Source organism: Anser brachyrhynchus (assembly GCF_964034855.1).
Source record: "Anser brachyrhynchus genome assembly, chromosome: 11".
In the NCBI taxonomy this organism is placed as follows: Eukaryota; Metazoa; Chordata; class Aves; order Anseriformes; family Anatidae; genus Anser; species Anser brachyrhynchus.
The window spans coordinates 11,441,694-11,460,498 of record NC_137706.1 but is presented as its reverse complement, the minus strand read 5'-3'; the positions used below and the strand labels follow the sequence as shown (position 1 = coordinate 11,460,498).

The 18,805-nt window shown below is 47.5% G+C and overlaps 1 protein-coding gene across 1 annotated transcript in view; it reads right to left on the bottom strand.

Annotated features, from left to right (window-relative positions):
• ALPK3 (alpha kinase 3) overlaps positions 1-18,805 on the bottom strand; it is a 34,173-nt gene that overhangs the window by 12,983 nt on the left and 2,385 nt on the right. Inside the window, 2 exon segments of the mRNA XM_080607576.1 lie at positions 679-796; positions 7,795-7,916. Of these exon segments, the coding sequence (XP_080463702.1) occupies positions 679-796; positions 7,795-7,916 (240 nt within the window).

Genomic DNA, 18,805 nt, shown 5'->3' with positions numbered 1-18,805 from the left:
TCTCTGTCTGACATCCCAAATCCAGGACTCAAGCTGCAACAGGTCTCTGCTTGCTGAGGACATGATGCCCCTGGCTCTCCAGAAACACAGTCCTTGCCTAAAGTTAAAGGAAGCTGGTAGCCTGGGCTGAATAAAGGAGGCCCTCGACTCTTTCAGTGCAATGCCAAAGCAGCCCTTCCTTTCCCTGTCCTCTCAGTGGAAGCTAGGAAAGGCCCTCCTGGGGCAGGGCTACAGCCCTTTTCCCTCTTTTGTCTTTGCTCAGGACACTTGTATGAACTGCTTCTGTCCTTATTCTGCCTGATCCCTGAACCATCATCATCATCCTGGATGTAGCCAGTGCTTTCCCTTCGCTCACCTCGGGTTAGTCCTAACACTCTGCTCCCGTCTCTTGCAGCAACAGCACGCACTGTTACAGCACTGGAAGTCTCCAGGGAGGGGAATTTCTCCCGACCTTCCTCTTGCTTCCAGCATGGCTGCTGTCCCTGGATGCAGTAATGGACTCATCCTGATGTGATCTGGGAGTCATCAGAGTGAAGAGCTGACTGGGAAGGGTTGGCTGGGAACACTGCAATGGGGAGCACTGGCACTGGGGGGATCACTGCTGACAGCCAGCTTCTCCAAGTCACGAAAACATGCTCCCACCAGCAAATCCAACTACTCTCCAGCTTCCTTACTCACTTGTACAGCTGCAGGGTGTGGCGATTTCCATGGCGGAAAATCTCATACTTAGGTAAGCCACAGTAGCGGTCCATCTCTTCATCATCCTTGTACCATGTCACCTCTGGCTGCGGGTACCCTGCGGAGGAGACAGATGGACATCAGCGTGAGGAACACTGCAACCAGCCGCACAGCAAGTCTGCTCTTGCGGGGACAAGGAATCATCAGCAAAACAAAACGCTCTGGCAGAACAGGATATGTGTTATTCTGGGCTCACCGCATTCTTTAAATCACACAGCAGAAAAAGTATTGTGAGTGGAAAACAGATGGGCTTATCCAAGTCCTTTATCACTCCTAGGAATAGGTCTATTTTTGAGAAAAAAATCCCAACACTTCATTCCTGAACAGAGGAGAGCGAATCACATGGCCATCTCCTGTAACACTGGCTGGGAGCAGAAGGTGAGCGCACTGTCGCTTTTAGGTGAAGAGGCATGTTTTGATGAGATTAAGGCTAAGGTTAGAAAACAGGCATTCGCCCCTCCATGAAGCCCTCAACATTTTGCTAAGTGTCACAGCCTGTAAACTGATCCAAAAGTTTCCATTGAACAGAAGCAACCTTGATTGCATCACAGCCAGCTTGGTGTCCTACAAATGTCACTTGACAACAGATGTCACCTGCCTTTTCCGTAGAATGACATCATGACGTGTGTGACTGGCTGGCCAGCGAGCTGGGCGCTCGGCCACCTTCCCCACCGCACTCGGCGGTGGTGGATCAGCCGGGGTGAGCACACAGACCAGAGCTGGCCACAGCCAGCGCCTCCCACCCACCGCAGCGCTAGCTCGGAACAGGAGCAGCGCATTTTTCAGGGGAAAACTGCTTGAGCAAGTGGCCACCATTCATTCCTGGACGCTTCCCAATGGCTAGCCCACAGATTTCAGGGCTGGCCAGGCCCCTTTTAATCTCCAGGGTGAGAAGCCTCCTGTTTGCACCAGCCAGAAGAGCCGTGAACCTGCAGCAATGCCTGAGCCCAGCTTACGTCTGTTCCCATAAAGAAGGTCCCATAGCAGGAGCAAAAAGTGGGAGCAAAGACTCATCAGCATGCATTGGCTCTGGTGTTGGCTGACTCAAAATGCCTTCGACCAGACAGAGCTAAACCAGGATGTACCAAATCTCCTCCCCATTTATCATTTGTTTTCCTCACCATCCGCTTTCCAACACACTCCCTGCTCCCATCCCCTCGCTCATCAGGGCTCTCCACCATCTTCTGGCCTTTCCTAGGACTTATCCTGCTCCGACCAGAACAAGGCTGGGGAAGTACTCTCGGAGGAGTTTTCCTTTCCTGCTCTGCTATCAGATGAGAACGACAGCCACCCCTGTGACCCAGTCATTCCCACAGCCCAGATTTTACTCTGTTTTCTTCCTTTCCTCACTGAGGTCTCTCACCCTGCACTGCCTCTGGCATCCCTTTTCACCCTCACTGCCCTTAGATCTCTCACACCCTTCGCTGCCTCATTCACCCTCCACTGCTGCCATTTGGTTTGTGTTCATTAGTGCTCCCTCCTCTTCTGCAGGGAGCCAAGTCATGACTTTCTCCCCGAAGCCCTTCATGCAAAGCTCTCCCCTTGACCCTCACATACGTGTGGTTGAAGTGAACGAACCCTAAACTGCTAACCGCAGGAAGCCACAAGAGTATCCTAGCAAAGGAATCACCACGGATTGACCCTGCTGCTTATATTTTCCATAAATATTAGCTACTGACTACACTTGGCAGCAGGGCTGTGGACCGAACGAGCCCATGGTGGTTTCTTTCCTTTCTGTTCCAGGGACAAGGAACAAAATAGTTTTCATACACAGTTCACACTTCATCCGGGGCAATCCTACCCTTGCCAAGGGCTGTCTTGCACACAAGACTTTCAGGGCCCCGCCCCGGCTATTAGCACAGCTAGCTGGCAGGTAGATTTTCCTAATATTGTGTGAACAGCCACCACAGCACTTCATTCTGGGAACTGCAAACGTATCATTTCCAAGAAGTCCTGTGATGTCCCCCCGTGGCCTCTGCATCTGATTCCCATTCCCAGCTGACATCTGCCGGAAAGAACTATAATTTCTATAGCTGCACCGTGCCTCGATGAAAGGCTTTTCCTTCTGTTAAGCCTGAACTCTCTCTGGCTCATTACACTTGCATACACAAGGCTACCTGCTCCCCACCAGGAGCTACCACCGTGCCAGCCCGCAAAGCGAGGGACCAGCCCCCACTGAACACCCCAGCTGGCAGCAAAATGGAGCTACGGGCAAGCACTGGTTGGAAACCCGCAGGCTGAAAGGCTTCCCAACCCCACACACAGCCCAGTCGAGCGTTTGGGAACAGCAGAGCCCAGCTGCCTGCCTGTGACTGCCAGCCGTCCCTCCCCAGGGGCTGTAACAGGAGTCAAGCAGGGGATGGTGAGATGGGCACGCCAGGGAGCCTAATCCTGCCTGGGGAGGGGAGCCGCTGCTGGCATTGCAGGCACAGGCATCCATCTTCTGTCAGACAAGCTAATAAATTTAGGGTAGGCTTTGCCCCCGGTAGGTGCTTTGCACCACTGGTCATGCCGGCAGCTACAGCATCCATCCACAGCGCGGCGGCGGCTGCAAACGGCCCCTTTCAAGACAGAGCAGCCATTCACAAACCAGGCACTCTCCCTCCCCAAGCCTGTCCCTCTCGCAGCCCCCATGCAGCTGGTGCTCAGAGGGATTTGCCAGCAGCTGGTCTGCTGCGTTCACCAGCGAGCGCCCGAAATTTACAGACAGAAAGGTGCCACACATTCCTGGGGAGGAGGGCAGGCTCCCGCCGCGTTCCCCGGGTGTCTTCAGGCCCAGCAAAAGCTTTTGGGAAGTGTGTCTTCCGGCGGCATTGCTCCAGCGTGACAGCCAGGCACTGCACTGCACGGCCTGGAAGACCTTCTAAGCAGGGATTTTTCATGGAGAAATTGCCAAGTTTAGATCAAACGCTCTTTTTCCTGAAGCTGTTAAAGTCTGGGAAGCCTTCAAAGCTTTTGTGACCTTATCCAAAACAGCTCTTGAATCAGCCATCCAAAATCACTCAGAGAGTATGTTTAAAGCAATTTTTTATTATTATTTTACAGGGCAGAGGAGGGGGGAGTTAAGCTTCTGAAACTTGGGAAGGTGAAAAGAGTTCGGAAACAATTGCACATAATCTTGGTTTTCTGTTTCTGCTCTACACAAGCTATTTGAGGGCTTCAGGCAGTTTGGAGAGGAAAAGTCACACTAAGACCTGGCCCTTTCTGGCTTCATGAATTTAAAGATCCCCACCACCCCTACCCAAGGCTAGGAGACTTCCAGTAATGCTGACAGGGGGACAGACGCTCGCCAAAAGAAGTACCTCTCCATGCCCCCGGTCTGTGAGTGCCACTTGCTCCCCATTCTTCTCTCTTGCTGGCTGTCCCAAACCCAGGCATTGCATCTCCCACCTCTGCTTGTTACCTACCCCTTCCTCAGACCCACCCGTCCACCCCTCTTCACAGCCCCCATGTCTCTCCACACATCCTTGATCCAAGCACTTTCCTCTCATGAGACAGAAGTTTCCCTAGGAGGGCTCCCACAGATGCAACAAGCTGAAATCCTTGATGCTCGTTCCGTCCCCCATCCACTGCACTGCCCGCTCGCTCCACCTCCAGCCCCCTTCCCCCAGCTGCAGGCAGGGCCCTTTCCTCCCCATAGCTCTGTGATGAAACCGCACCGATTCTGGGCACTTTGCTTTGTTTCCATCCCCTCCGGGGATGGGCCACCCTGCACAAGTGCCACAGTGCAGATGGCAGCGTTGATCCAGCATCTGCAGAGCGTGGGTGAGTTACCAGGCCGGGCACTTGTTCAGCACAAGCACTGACCCACGGAACAAGTCACAGGAATGAGCTCCCGAGCCATTGATTTGGGCAGCAAGGTCAGAGGGGTAGAACCTGCTTAAGGAGGGCTGAAATGGCGCTGCAAGTGTAAGCTGGCACTCCCTAGTACTGACGTAACGGCCTTGGCTGGAGGCAGTCACTGCCTCACTCCCTAACAAGCGGTTACAGACCCAGGCCCCCTCATCCGAGCCCCTACACTTCATCAGCATGCATCGCCCTTCCCTATACAGAGTATAACTGAAAAGTTGTAAAATCCTTGTAGCACTACATTCAGTAAAGGGCACTCTCTAAAGAGAAGAGCCCAATGGCTACTGATAGGAAAGGATCTGCAGGATGAGGCCCCTGAGGTCTTGAAGTCCAGCCAGACCCACCAAGGAAACCACTTGGTGCAGAGAAGTAGGGCGCGCTCTGCTCTGTAAGAAATCACGCAAGAAAAGGAAGCGTTGCTGTTCCCTTTATTCTCAGAGAATAAAGGCTGAACTCATTTTGTCTAAAAAAATTAGAATATGTCATAACTGATGCACGATTTGACCCAAAACAATCAAGTCAGACTTATTAGGCGCTCTGGTAGTAGGCAGAACAGTGCTGGAGGAAAGGAGGGGTTGTGTGACCACCCAAGAGCATCAGGAAGTCTGCCCCAGACTTATTTTCTTGCTTGCAGCTCCCAGCAAATTTGGAGGCTGATTCTTCAAACACTGCCTTCCTAGGACGTGACCAGCGAGTCTCTGGTATTCACAGATGTGGGACTGCCCTGGAACTTGTTATCAGTCAAGAAGCAGCAAAAAAATATGAAGATGTTATTGTAGGTCATGTATCTGTGTATGGGGCTTGAGAGTCACAACAGGAGCAGCTGACAGTCTGCCCTTTGCCTCCTGTAGGGCTATGAACCAAAGTGTCCCTGGACTCCAGCCACAGCAGTGGGACTGAGCTGTTTCCACACTGGTCACTGGCCAGGGATGCAATCGCCACTTCCTTTCTCCCTGTAGTATCTCCCAGCTGAATGTAAACATCATAGCAGGGGAGATACCTGAACTCCTGATTAGACTTTACAACAGGAGTTTGATTTCCACCTCATGCCCCTCTGTCCCAAAGAGATCCCAAGATGAGCAGCCCACATGCAAGACGTTCGAAGTGGAACAGGTGGTCCAAGCTGCTTAAGGGCTATTCTGTGAAAATTCCTAACTGGGGAAGGGCGTCTCTTCATTTAAATGCATAAAGATGCTCCCCAGTCTAATTTACTAGGTGTAAAAATACTGCAATAGGTTACATGCTGAAGGTGTTCATTTGATGCTTTCCTTCACTTTATTAGGAAGTGAGACAAGTATCGGGTCAAGTTTTCAACTTGGTGTAACACGTCAGGTTGTGCTACACAGCATCAGCAGGTCAGCCAAAGCAGGAAGGCAGCCTCCTGCCTACAGACAGCAAGGGCAGACCACAGGAAAGGCTATAGACAGGAGAAAGACCATGTCTGTCTGTAGATGTACTTCCGTTTGGTACAAGCAGATGCTGTTATTCCTTGGCAGCATGTTTCCTGCACAGTGAAGAGTTTCTCCAGCATCTCTCCTGGAATAGCTGGAGAGGATATGGACGTGGCCTTTAGAAGGCTGACTGAAGTACCTCTCCCCTCTCCTAAAATCACACCCAGACTGTTGTCCTCAAATGCGCAGTGCACTTCCTACCCTGACAGCCAACTTCCAGTATAACTACAACTGAACTAGAGCTCAGCTGCACACATGCACCTCTCACCTTAGCAGGGCCCACATGGAGCTGAAAGTATCATCTGGACTTCAGAAGAAACAAGGCTTGTTAGAGGCAACTGTCCTCTGCAAAATGCAGCTGGTGGAGACTTAAGCCAGGACTAGGCATTTTAAAAAGGGACAAGAAATCCTGAAAGGTAAAGCAGTGCTATTGCATGTCTCTACAGGAAGCAGGCATGCCCTGGGTTCGCACACCTCCCCACTTTCAGGCAAGAATGAGGAGAGAACTGTGTCTGCTATTACTCAGGATTTCATAACGCATCCAAACATCACTCAGCTTTTGACCTGTGATACTCTTGGCTTGCAAAATGGTGAGTTACATGCCACTGCACAATATGTAAAGCTTCTCCTTTTAAATAACTTCAATCGGAAAGCTCTTGTAATGAAGCACTGAAGGGCATGGCTTGGAGGCATCCCTAGCAGCCCAGTTTTACCACAGAAGCAGGAAGTGGTCTATTAAAGTTAAGCATTAATGAAGTAAATGTACCAGTTGTAGCCTTGCAAGTTCAGAAAGTCAGACCTGTAAAACAAGTGTATCATATGAGAAGAGCCAAGAATTCAAAGCAGGCGTCTTTCAGAGAAGTGCTTCAGTATGCTCTTCTTTGTATACAGCTTATTTACAGCATCGTTATAATGGCAAACTAGATCCCCTAAATCTTAAGCAAGTTGTGGTACTTGTGACTAAGAGGCTCACTGGAGATAACCTCCTCCTTCCAGAACTTGCAAGCTTGTTCTCTCCCTGAGTAACCTGTCTGAATAAGTAACATATGCAATACCAGGAAGGATCAGTGTCATAAACAGATAAATACTATGAAAAAAAAGAAAAGGTTTTAGCATCCCTATATTTAAAAGACAAAAGCTCACCATCAAAGGAGTTGCGTGCCTTTATACCAGTGCGTTGCCATGCCCCATCACCATAATACCCTCTTTTTTCAGTCTCCCCCTTTTCCCCTCTTATTGGCCTAAACCGTTCCTGCTCAGGGTTAGATTTAAGCTCACTGGGTAGAAACTGGTCTTTATTTCAGACATTGACAGATATACACATTTGTCACCAATGCAAATTTACAGCCAGCAACCAGAGCTGAAGGTGGCTCCAGTATAACAGATTTAGTCTTTAGAACTGCACATTCCTAAGTTATGGAGTCCAGGATTGGGAAAGAAGCAGAGATTAGGAAGATAAAACGTCACTGGCCCAAGAAGTAATCATCATATTACATTTTCTGGTCTTTAATCTGCTCTGCTTAAGATGTTACGTTATGCCTTTGCTTCTTTATAAGCTCAAGTGTTTCCCCACCTTCCCCCCTTAAATTAAAGCTGAAATCATCTGCAATCACCATGCAATTGCTGAATCTTTACTTGGCAGCCTGACAACATTGCGCTTGTTATGTGCTGCCTTGTTATCACTTGCTCTAGAGTTTAACTAGCGCAAGTCCAGCAAGTGAGGCAGGACCAGGTTATTCACTGAAGACGCTGTTACCTGTCACTATGCACGTGAATCTAGCATCAGAGTCCTCGGACACAGAACGGGATTTGATAGTGGTTTCAAATAGTGGCTGGGTTTCCTCCGTCAGCTGAGAAATGATTGCGCAGAAGGTGCTCCTGGAAGATTCAAGAAGCATTTCTTAGAGATCAAAGTACTGGAAAGAAATCAAAGGGTCCCCTACCTATCTCATCTCAGAAATATGTCTGTGCTGTGTTCTTGCTATCAATGCCCTCCTTCCCTCCCATCATCCCTACAGTAGGCTTTTTACAAGTCAAGAGGCATGGTATTTGACTGTTTTTTCACTGCTAAGATGATTCTGTCAATTTAAAGTGTCATTTGGGAGACAACCCCTTTGTATATGAAGCTATCAGGGTAATGAATGTCAAGAATCATTTTAGTTCTGGATTATACTTGAGCATTTCTTTGATCAGCCAGCAGGCTCAAACTAAGACACTAACAAAGTTAGCTTCACAGTCCTGATACTGCACTATCAGCGTTTCAAGCGTTGTGCTCTATACTGGGATTTTATTTCATTTGTGAAGATTTTATATGGCAGTTTCAGGCCAAGTGTGAACTGAACGTGGCTCCTGAACATGTGGCACTTGAACCTGGCTCGCACCCTTCTGAGCTCAGGAATTATATCCAAAGCTGACACCTGCTGCTGCGGGTAGGCACTCATGCTATGTACTCCATGAGTCCATGCACTGCCCCCGAAGTTCAGGCTGGGACAAGCAAGTAGCCAGAACCACCCAAATAGCCAGTACCATCTGTGAAGCTCATGAAAATGAACCATAGATTCTCCAGTCATTTAAATACTATTCAGGGGTGGCACTAAATCAATGTATTCCTACAGCCAACCCTGTTGGAGCATCACCAAGAGAGGCTCCAGAAGATTTGGTCTTCCTTAAAAAAGGAAAAGAATTTAATTCCGACTTGGATCTTCATTTGGATAGTACTCTGGCTCTCTTGGAAGGGAAGAACTTCTTTCATTTTCTCCTCTGCAATTAACACACTACATGTTTACACTGTAAGAGAGGACCCCAAGTTCTCAAGCACCAGGACCTTAGGAGAAACAGCAAGTATTGTAATGTAACTGGTACCCAGCAGCTCTACTTACATCATTTTCAGCAGTGGAAGACACATTCCTTAAACAAATGATCAGCTTCTAAAGACATGCAAGAGGTGGAACAAACCCCCAGACCATTCCTGACACAGCTCCACCACGAGCAGAAGGGCTCTCAGCACGTAGTGAGGGCTCCATGAGGAAGACCCCAGCCTCACAAGCAGCCCCCAGCTCGCAGGCAGGATGCTGGCACTGTTGCTACTCATGCTCTACCTGCTGGGGAAGCAGTCTGCTTCAGGAGAAAACAAAATCCACACTTAGCATGAACCCGGCAAGGGCAGGTGCGCTGACAGGCACTGCAGCATGGAATGAGTTGCACGCACGGCTGGAGGTGCCAGGAGAGCTCCAGCCACAGCAACTGCTTGTTTCATCCACCCAGAAAACTTACCTGGAGGTTGCAGTGCTGCGATTTTCACTCTGGCTTCCCACCAGCATCAGTTTATGAGAGATGCAGGGAGATGAATCCCTGAGCAGCAAACAGCTGGTGTGCCGCGTGAGCCTCACCCAGCTCCCAGGCACTTTGCGTTGGGCGAGGGGAAGGGAAGGGGGCAGCAGCTAGGGCTGTTGCAAACTTGACTCATCTATTGAGCAAGGGTTATGAGCATTGGCTATATCCAAACACACTTGTGGGACAGATGGTAAAAAGCCGATGCCACAGCTTGGACTCCTTTCTGCAGAAATCAATGGTCCCCAAAGACTGGTCCTGGCAAGCAACTCTCTACCCAACCACGTGGCCACAAAAGGGCTGTGGATGCCAAAGCAGAGAAACCTTTCCATACCCCAAACCCAGGAGAAAAATAACTCCCATTTCCAAAGAGCAAGGCAGAAAATCCAGTGCCAAGGCAGTTACTGTTGGGGTTTGATGGCCTTTTCATTAAGGATCCCTATCCCTAGACCAGTAAATGCCTTTTTAGATCCACATAATGAAGTTAAAATGTCCCAAGCATCAATGACCATTTCATACACCAGCAAGAGAGCAACAGGATCAGCATCTTAAAAAATAAAAGGTGATGTGCACACACATAGTGACACACTCAGGACCAAGTTTAATCCCAGTAGCACGCCACTGCAGCACTGCGAGTAAGCCTGGTCCTTTCAGTGCAAATCCCAGAGTCAGGAGAAATACAGCAAAGGCTACTGAATGCTCTAGGAAAGCAGCATCACCAGAAGCTGGGGACTCCACAGGCACAGCAGATGAATCAGACGAGACTTGCCCAATGCTCACTTGGCAGAGAGCCCTGGAAAGTCTCTTTAATCTTTCAAAGAAACCATTGTATTAGTCACAGGCGGATTTTAGAGACTGCAGCACTGTGGGGCTCTCAGCTGACTCATTCCAGCTGCAACGAGACTTGTCCAATTCAAATTGCTTTCTAAACCAGTAATTCAGAGCATTCAAGAAATCTGATACAAGGCAGCAGCCACTCTTCCTCTGAGCCTTCCTGAAGCGGCACCTTTGCTGCAGAAAAAGCCCTGTAGACTAGGAATAGGACACCAGCAATTCAGTAGCCTTTTTACATTAAAGAGGGATTTCCATACAAAAGTAGCCTGCAGGAAAACAAGATCTGAGAAGTGTTTTCTTCTTCACCAGTTTTCTTTTCCTGACCTTTTGGTTAACAATCCCACAGCTACAGGGGTGTTCTGGAGAGGCCTTTCCATCCACAGTCAATCCTCTACCTGCTTCTGCAGCAAACCAGGAATGCCCACTGACTTCCAAATGTGCTCTTTTGCTAAAGTTCCACTGTGCAAGTGCATTTCATGGCAGAGTCCAAATGAAAGAGGATCCTCATGATAAGGCAGAGGGTGATGGGGAAAGAAGAAAATTCCTTCTTTGAAAGCGTCAGGGCAGGAACATCTAATTTTTAAGGTCTCTGTATGGAAGTCTCGCTTTAATATCAAGAAGTAGCTGAACAAACTGTACACCCATCCTTTGGCTAGGGAATATGAATATTTCTTGCACCTTACCGCAGGAATTACAATGAACATTCACTTTGCTGTCTGCAGTTCAGGCAAGTATTAGGGATGCATTCATGCAGGATAAAACTGTTAGACCACTCCAGGGCTCTCTTTAATTAGTACTAAAGCATTACAGATTAATCGTGTGCAGCCAGATCCAGCAAAGTGTTTGGTCAGAGAAGTTTAATGCAATGTAGTTTTACCTTCCTAAACTGGAGAGAGAGAATCTGCTGCTTGATAAGCTAAGCAAAAAACAGCATAAAAACCATTAGACAAAAAAGCATGGAAAGGAGCTGAAATAAACCGTTACAGAGACGTATTAATGTGAGTTGTTTTGCACAGGTCATAGTTCCTATTAAAAGAAGGTACAGCTGCCTTACTCAGGCTGACTGCCAGGACGAGCAAGCCACATTGTAAATTGAAATCAAAGGCTGTAAAAATGAAACATTCATTAACTGCAGAGAATAAGTGTAAGGACATTTATACAAGTAGGTTTCCAAGAAGCAGCACCTGAGCCTTCCATGCACCATCTGCAGCGTTGTGCTCGAAGCAGGCAGCTCCACCCAGGAGATATTCAGTTAAATGGCCCTCAAGAGTACAGCCTGCTGCAAACCCGCTTGCCTGCCCGCAAGCAGGTGGCCTGAGCTGGTCACCTCCGTGCTTCCACGGACAGAGGTACCAGAGTTTTGGAGAAGCTGAAAATGCTCCGGTCACTATACACTGCTTTCTGGTTTGTCAGCCAAGTCACTAATGGCTGGCCAAAAAAAAAAAAAAACAACAAAAAAATAAAATTAAAAACAAAACATTAAAATAAAATACAGACTTTTCAGGAATCTACAGGTTTTGTCTTCTTTGCAGGAAGATTGTATAAAATCAGCCATTTCAGGGAACAAAATCCAACACCAAACCCTACACAAGAGGCACCCAGGTGAGTTACTTACCAACAGCCACCAGCTCTCCCAGAGGAGTGTCTTCAGGGGCTCACATCCACAGCCAAATACCCACACTGTCATTTTGTGGCAGCAGCAGCCCTTGCGGGCTGTAGGAAATAAACTCAGCACAGACCCACAGCAGCCAGGAGTGGTTCATCAGACTGTGCCCTGAGTCCATCTACATAAGAATCAGAAGTCTAAAGCTAGGTACCAGCTAGTCTGCAGCATGCAAGCTCACTGACTTAATCACACTGAGATATATGATCGTTATGTCTACTACAACCTCGCCATATGGCCTCAGAGGTGACTGGAGTGGGGACATGCCCTGTGGGCTGTAAGGCATCACATTCCCACACTGGTACATGCAGATGGATCAGACCTTATCAGCCTGGGACACTGGAGCAGTACTGAGCAGCCAAACTGCTGGGCTTTATGATGATGGACAGCATAAAGAGCTAAGAAAGGTGAACACTTCCAGGTCTCCTACCCAAATTACCACATCTGGGCTCTGCACAACTCCCAGTTGCACGGAAGCCAGCAGAACTCAGTCTTGTCCTAAAAATGACTACAGAGGGCCTCTGAGAACTGCTACTGCCAACCCTGCAGCACTTCCACCTGTGGTTGAAGTACTTCCATGCAAATAACAACTAAAAAAGTAGTTCAGCTTAAAGGCCCTGCACTTTAATTGCATGCATAGAGACATTTACTAGAAGAACAGCCTTCTGAAGAGCTCACTGAAGCCTTTTGCTCAGATCAGGGGAGCAAGGACAGATCAGACAGAAGAAGTTTTAGGCAGCCACTCAGGAGCGGCTCTAACCCAACAAACACGGGTGGCACTTGCCCTTTCAGCAGCAGCTTCACCCTCCCCACCCCCAGCCACATGATCCTGATCCTTCCCAGTGCCAACACGGCTGTTCCTGCCACCAGAGGATGAGTGGATCAGGAGCCATCTGGCTGGAAAAAGCATCAAACACTAACCAGAACAGGTCGATGATCAGCTGCCTGATCCACCTTGCATGCGGTGGGTTGGTCCATGGGAGAAGTCCAAGGAACTTCAGCCTTTGGCTTTTGCAGTTGAGCTCCAGCACCTGGGGCATCTCTCTGAGCTCCAAGCCCTTTCCAGCACTTCAAGGCATGCCCTGGCAGTACCTGCCTTACTGACCAGCACATCGCTTTGCCTTCACCACTCCTACCCAGCCCAACGCTTTAGGAGAGCTCCAATTCCTCTTTGAGCCGCTTTCCAACAGTAAAGGAACCCAAAAGTGTTTTGCATACCCACTAAAAGGGAAACCATCTCCTTTTGACCTCCAGAAATATAAAGGACACAGGCATTGCTTGAGGAGCCAGGAGATCCTAAAATGCTTGCTGGAGAGTGCTATCATAAGCAGAAGCAGCGTTTCAATCATGCTTTCTTGCATAAGACCAACGGGGAGGTGCCTTGTCTCCAACGTAAAGCGAATCATTCAAAAGGCAAGAGTCAGAACGAAGGGTGCCTGTGACACAACCCCCTTCTGCTCACGTACGTGATCAAGCAGTGAACACAGTCAGCACTTTTAATTCCCAGCGTACAGCACACAGCCCAGGCTTTATTCACTGCATGTCCTGAAACATTATGCTAAATATTGGACTGATGGTCTCTTGAGGAGCCTTGATGCTATCAAAAAAAAGAAAGACACCACCATTAAGAGCACAGGCATTGACTAAAGTTTAACCTCAGTACGCTAAGGAACTAAGCAAATTTTTCTTTTTTCTTTTTTAACAGACTGGAGATTTAAGCCCAGAGAGAGTAAGATCAAATTCTAAAAGCTCCAGCTACAACAGCCCTGCCTGCAGGCAGCTGGCATTTCACTTCATTTTAATTAAGTTTACAGCATACCCACACAGAGCTGCACCAGCATAACTACATAAGAGTCTAAACCAAACCTATTAACTTGGAAATGCGGGACTCCTGTGCAAGGCACGACAGATGCCCCAGCACGCCTAGCTTGATACGCCTTGGGATTGGGCTGTCCGTATCCTCAGCTCTCCAGAGACTTGTTAGTGTACACAGCGCAGGATTCTGCTAATTAAATGCAGCATCTACAGCGGATGTGTCTCCTCTGAGCAAGCTTGAGGGATGTAGGATGAAGGCAGCAGTTTAGCTTATCCTGAGTCTAAAGCAGATGAATCAAGGTCTAAAGGCACTGGTTTCTCTCCACTGGAGAAAGGGGGTTCTGGATGCTTAGGTTGGAGAGGTCTGCTCCATGCATGTCCAACACTGGTGGGAGGAAAGTCTGCAGGCATCTCATCTCTGAGGTAAGGGACAGCTTGGTAAAAGCTAGCCCCAAAAGTACAGGTTTGGTTATCAACCGCTGTTGCACCAGCCCATGAGAATTACAACCCGCTGCTCAGCCTCAGCTCTTCTTAAATTTCCTTTCATCAGATGCTTCCAAACTTCTTTGGACGTTTATCATCCTTTTATAGGTTTTAGCCCTTCACCTGCTTGTAATTTCCTTCAGAAATGAAGACGGTCTCCCCCATTTTTCATGCACTTGCCGAATTTCAGTCTTGCTGCAAGGGCAGGAGGTAGAACCGTCAACACCACTCACTTCCTAATCACTAAAAATATTGCTCAAATTGATGCCCTACTCTGGTACATCACCCCACTAGGAAGGACAGGTTAATTCCTTTAAAAACAGACTTTAAATCCAGTATCTTTTCTAATCCCTCTCATGCACTCACTGCACAAAATCCTCATTTCTCTATTTCTTTATCTGGGGGTGAAGAAAGCATTCGCCTTCCAGCTCAGGTCCTCATATGGAAGTCAACAGGAGCTCATGAGACGCTGCAATATGCCTTGCAGTAGCTCCATCCACACATGGACATGGACTCGATCTGCTCGAGCTGCAACAGTCACTCATACATTTCAGTGCTCTTCCACAGCACAAAGACTGAGCTGCACTAGCTGTCCAGTGCAGCACTGGAACAGAGAAATGCATCAATGACAGCAAGCCCAAGACCTCCGAGTTATGTTTTGAAGGAAATAGCATTGCAGAAAACTCTGCAGAAGAACCCACGGAGAACGGGGCAGAACACCCCCAGGACAGAGGGACTGCCCTGACCGTCCCGTGCAGATGCTCCCTCCCACCGCCCCTCTGACCCGTGATATTACTGGGCATGTTTTGCACATGCAGTCTCCTAAGGATAAGATTTCACATGAACTTCTCTGCCTCCAAGGTTAATACTACTTGAGACAAACACAAGCCACTCTGAGCATTTTCTCAGCTGTCAGTAGCCAAGCATTTTTGATTTTTGAAAGACGACAATGAAGCTTTCATGTACATGTGGTTATGCTTAAGGCTTCTTTCCTGCCATGTGTCCCGCTTCTTATCAAGCACTTCATGCACACACGGAAAAAGTGTGTTTGTGTTTCATACACCGTGGCAGTAATTATCAGCTATCTTGTGATAAACTAGCTGTGAGTGCTGTGGAGTTGTACAAGACACGTTGTTATTTTACAGACTGGAAAATGGATGTATTGAGTCTTTACTTGTCAAGGTCACAGAACAAATCGATGTGAGAGCTGGAGAAATATGGTATTTTTCTGCAAGTAATTTGCTCCGAGACAAATGAACATGGACTGGAATGTTACAATTCAGAGCTAGATTTCATTAACAGGGAAGGTGGAAAACAATAAATTGAGTTACATGTTCCTGTATCAACCGCTGTAACACTCAGAAGATGCTGTGTATTTTAACTCACAAGTATCACTGCCTTTATTATCCAAATTAACTAGTAGCTAGAAGAAAGACATCAAGAAACAAGAAAGAACAAAAGGCTCTTCTATCTCCCCCTTCTCAGACCAGCTGATGCTATAAGACATGAGAGACAGACTGTGAAATAACAGCCTCATTCATCCAAGCCCTTCCTTCCCTAGCTGAGACAGGGCGAGGATGGAGCAGATTTTAATTTCTGCTCCCGGAATCTGCCTCTGTTTTGGAGGAGACAACGCAACCTCCCTCTACGCAATGAAAGGGGATTGCAGGTCTGGGAAACGTCTCCATTTACGAGGTTTCTGAAGAATAGCGAAGTTCATACCTGTGATATATTTTAAATTTGAGCAGTGCTCTTGAAGGACACTGTTTGTTCAGCTCCACATCTTGATCTTTCAGCTTCGGTTATCGCCTTATCAGTCTACACAACCAACTTTACCTAACTTTCTAACAGATGAGGACAGGACACCTTAGAAAGGACTGAAGAAAACACAGCTTGGGATTATTATTCATAGCATACAGCTGTCAAGGAGCCCACTCAAACCAGGCATGACCGCACATACAGTCGTACCTATAGGAAAGTGACATCTCTACTCTCAGGAGCCTACAGACTGGAGATCAGCCCATTGATGCCTTCATTTTTGTCTTTTGAGCAAGTATTGGATGAGCTTCCTTCAAAATCTGGGACACTTCCATTAGACAAGAGATGCACCAAATTCTCCCCGAAGCCACAGTTGGTTTCCTGTCAGGAATTTATACAGATCATTGCCAAGAGCGAGGTCTCACAAGAAGTTACAGATGCCCAGCTGCTGAAGAGGGAATTCCTCTGAACTAAGAAAGCTAGCCATGCTTTTCAGGAGCTAAGCAGCCCTGCATTTTCAGCTCACTTTATTATACTAACAGCTCTTTTCACCTTAATTTGTTATTATGTGCAAAGCAAGAGATAGAAGATAGGGAACCGTTCTTAGCCAGAAAAGCCAGGTGCATAGAAAAATGATGGCAAGGCACTCTGTTAAACTCATCTGCCACCACAGCCAGAAACGGCTGTCCAAGAAAAGATCAGAGGGAATGTCACTATACTCTATAAATATCTGCATATGACGAAGCTATGACAGCAGGAAGATATTTAAGCAAGGAGGCAATGCTTTAACAAGACCTAGTAGCAGACATCTGCGCTAGATGAGAGGTACTGATCGTTTCCAAGAGAAGGGTTGGCCTAGCACTCAAATGAAGCCTTTGTCATAAGTTTTTACAAAAAAAAAAAAAAAGTATCTCTCCGCACTAGATGTCTTCCAAAGTCAGCTATTTCTTACAAAAAGGACACTAATAGAGACTTTTTGAAGTTATGGCCCATGAATGCAGCTAAGGCAGATCCTGGACAGGACTGGCAGCTTTTCCTCTCACTTTGTAAAGTAATTATAGCCCAGTGCTTTAAGACATAAGAGTTTAAAAAACGACAAAAACAAAACCACTTGGTGACTGCAAGGGCAAGGTAAGTCACCATACCTGCTGCTCCTCATTGTCCGTTATCAGATAAATTAAAAGACAGAGGAGAGCCAGTAATTTATGGTCTCTGAACTGTCTGTTCAAACGGAAAGACTCCTCTTAAAGACCAGTTCTCAACTGCACAAAAGGTAAATATCCTGGATACTCTCTTTAATAAAGGGATGATATTCTTTATCATGGGGTGCATGAGGCACAGCATTGCTGGTCGGTCAAGGGCAGTGATTTTCCTGCTCTGCACTGGTGCGGCCTCACCTTGAGAGCTGTGTGCAGTTTGAGGTGCCACAAAATAAGAAGGACATAAGCCTATTAGAGAGTGCCCAAAAGAGCGCAACAAAGATGGTGAAGGGTCTGGAGGGCGAGATGTATGAGGAGCAGCTGAAGTCACTTGGTTTGTTCAGCCCAGAGAAGAGGAGGCTAAAGGGAGGCCTCGTGGCGGCCTGCAGCCCCCTCACGAGGGGAGCGGAGGGGCAGGCGCTGAGCTCTGCTCTCTGGGGACAGCGACAGGACCCGAGGGGACGGCATGGAGCTGGGACAGGGGAGGGTCAGGCTGGGTGTCAGGAAGAGGTTCTTCACAGAGAGGGTGGTCAGGCACTGGTCAAGGCATTGAGTGTGCTGGGGTTCAAGAAGCATTTGGACAACACTCAGACACGTGGTCTGATTTTTGCATGGTCCTGTGTGGAGCCAGGAGTTAGACTTCACGATCCTTGTGGGTCTTCCAACTCAGGACAGTCCATGAATATACAGTCAGTCATTCTCAACACCTCTGTTCTTCTGAATTCTATAGCATCACCCCAATGATTTCTCTAAGTTAAAAAATGGAAAAAGCACATACCAGTTTCCAAACAGGAATTCTTCAATTTACACATCACTTTCCTACTATGGGCTTAGGGAGGCCAACTAAGACCATCCAGACTATTCTCTACATGGCTCATTAATGCAAGTATGCTGGTGAAACTTTTTCATGTGTTGTCCCAAAGTACGGGTTCCTAACCTCAGTTTATTTTCACGAAGATTTCCTCATCTGCAGGTACCTCTGTCATGTTACTAGTCTCTCTAGTAATTTCCATTGGGAATTGGTGATGAGAGCATGCAAGTATTTCAGCTAAACACTCCACAAATACATACAGAGACAGCAATAGAGAAGCCTGAAAAAACCCACATACTTTCTTTGGATCATTGTATCCATTTCTGCTTTCCAACCACCAAAACAGCCTCCCACTGCAATTCTGTGTCTGTATCACTTGTCCCATGCTTGTCAGCTTCAAACCCACCAAATTCAAATACATTCTGCATTAAAGAAAACTGCTGAATGTTATCTGCTGTTCTGCACATCACTCATCTTGCTTTTCAAGTTCTCCCAGGCAAGCTCTCCAGATGTTCCTGGATTTAATTAAATTCATAATTGCTTTCTGAAAGCCTCCTCGCTACATCATTCCCACTCACTCGCTTTCCAGAATTGTTATGATACATTATTTAATTACAGGACAAAAAGCCCCACTTCATTCAAACCCTTGCCCTGCATCATAGACAGCGATGCAGTTTCACAGCAAGTTTCCACACAGCCTCGCTCAAATCTTCTGCACTTGCAGACATACTCTAGGCTGTGCAGGGAGCAAGACTTCTATATTACTCCTCCCCTGTTCATTAGCGGAAACTGGAAGATGTCACAAATACAGGGAAAGGTCAGTTTTGCTATTTAGCAAATATCTATTCACTGCTTCTTACAACAGAAGGGGCAG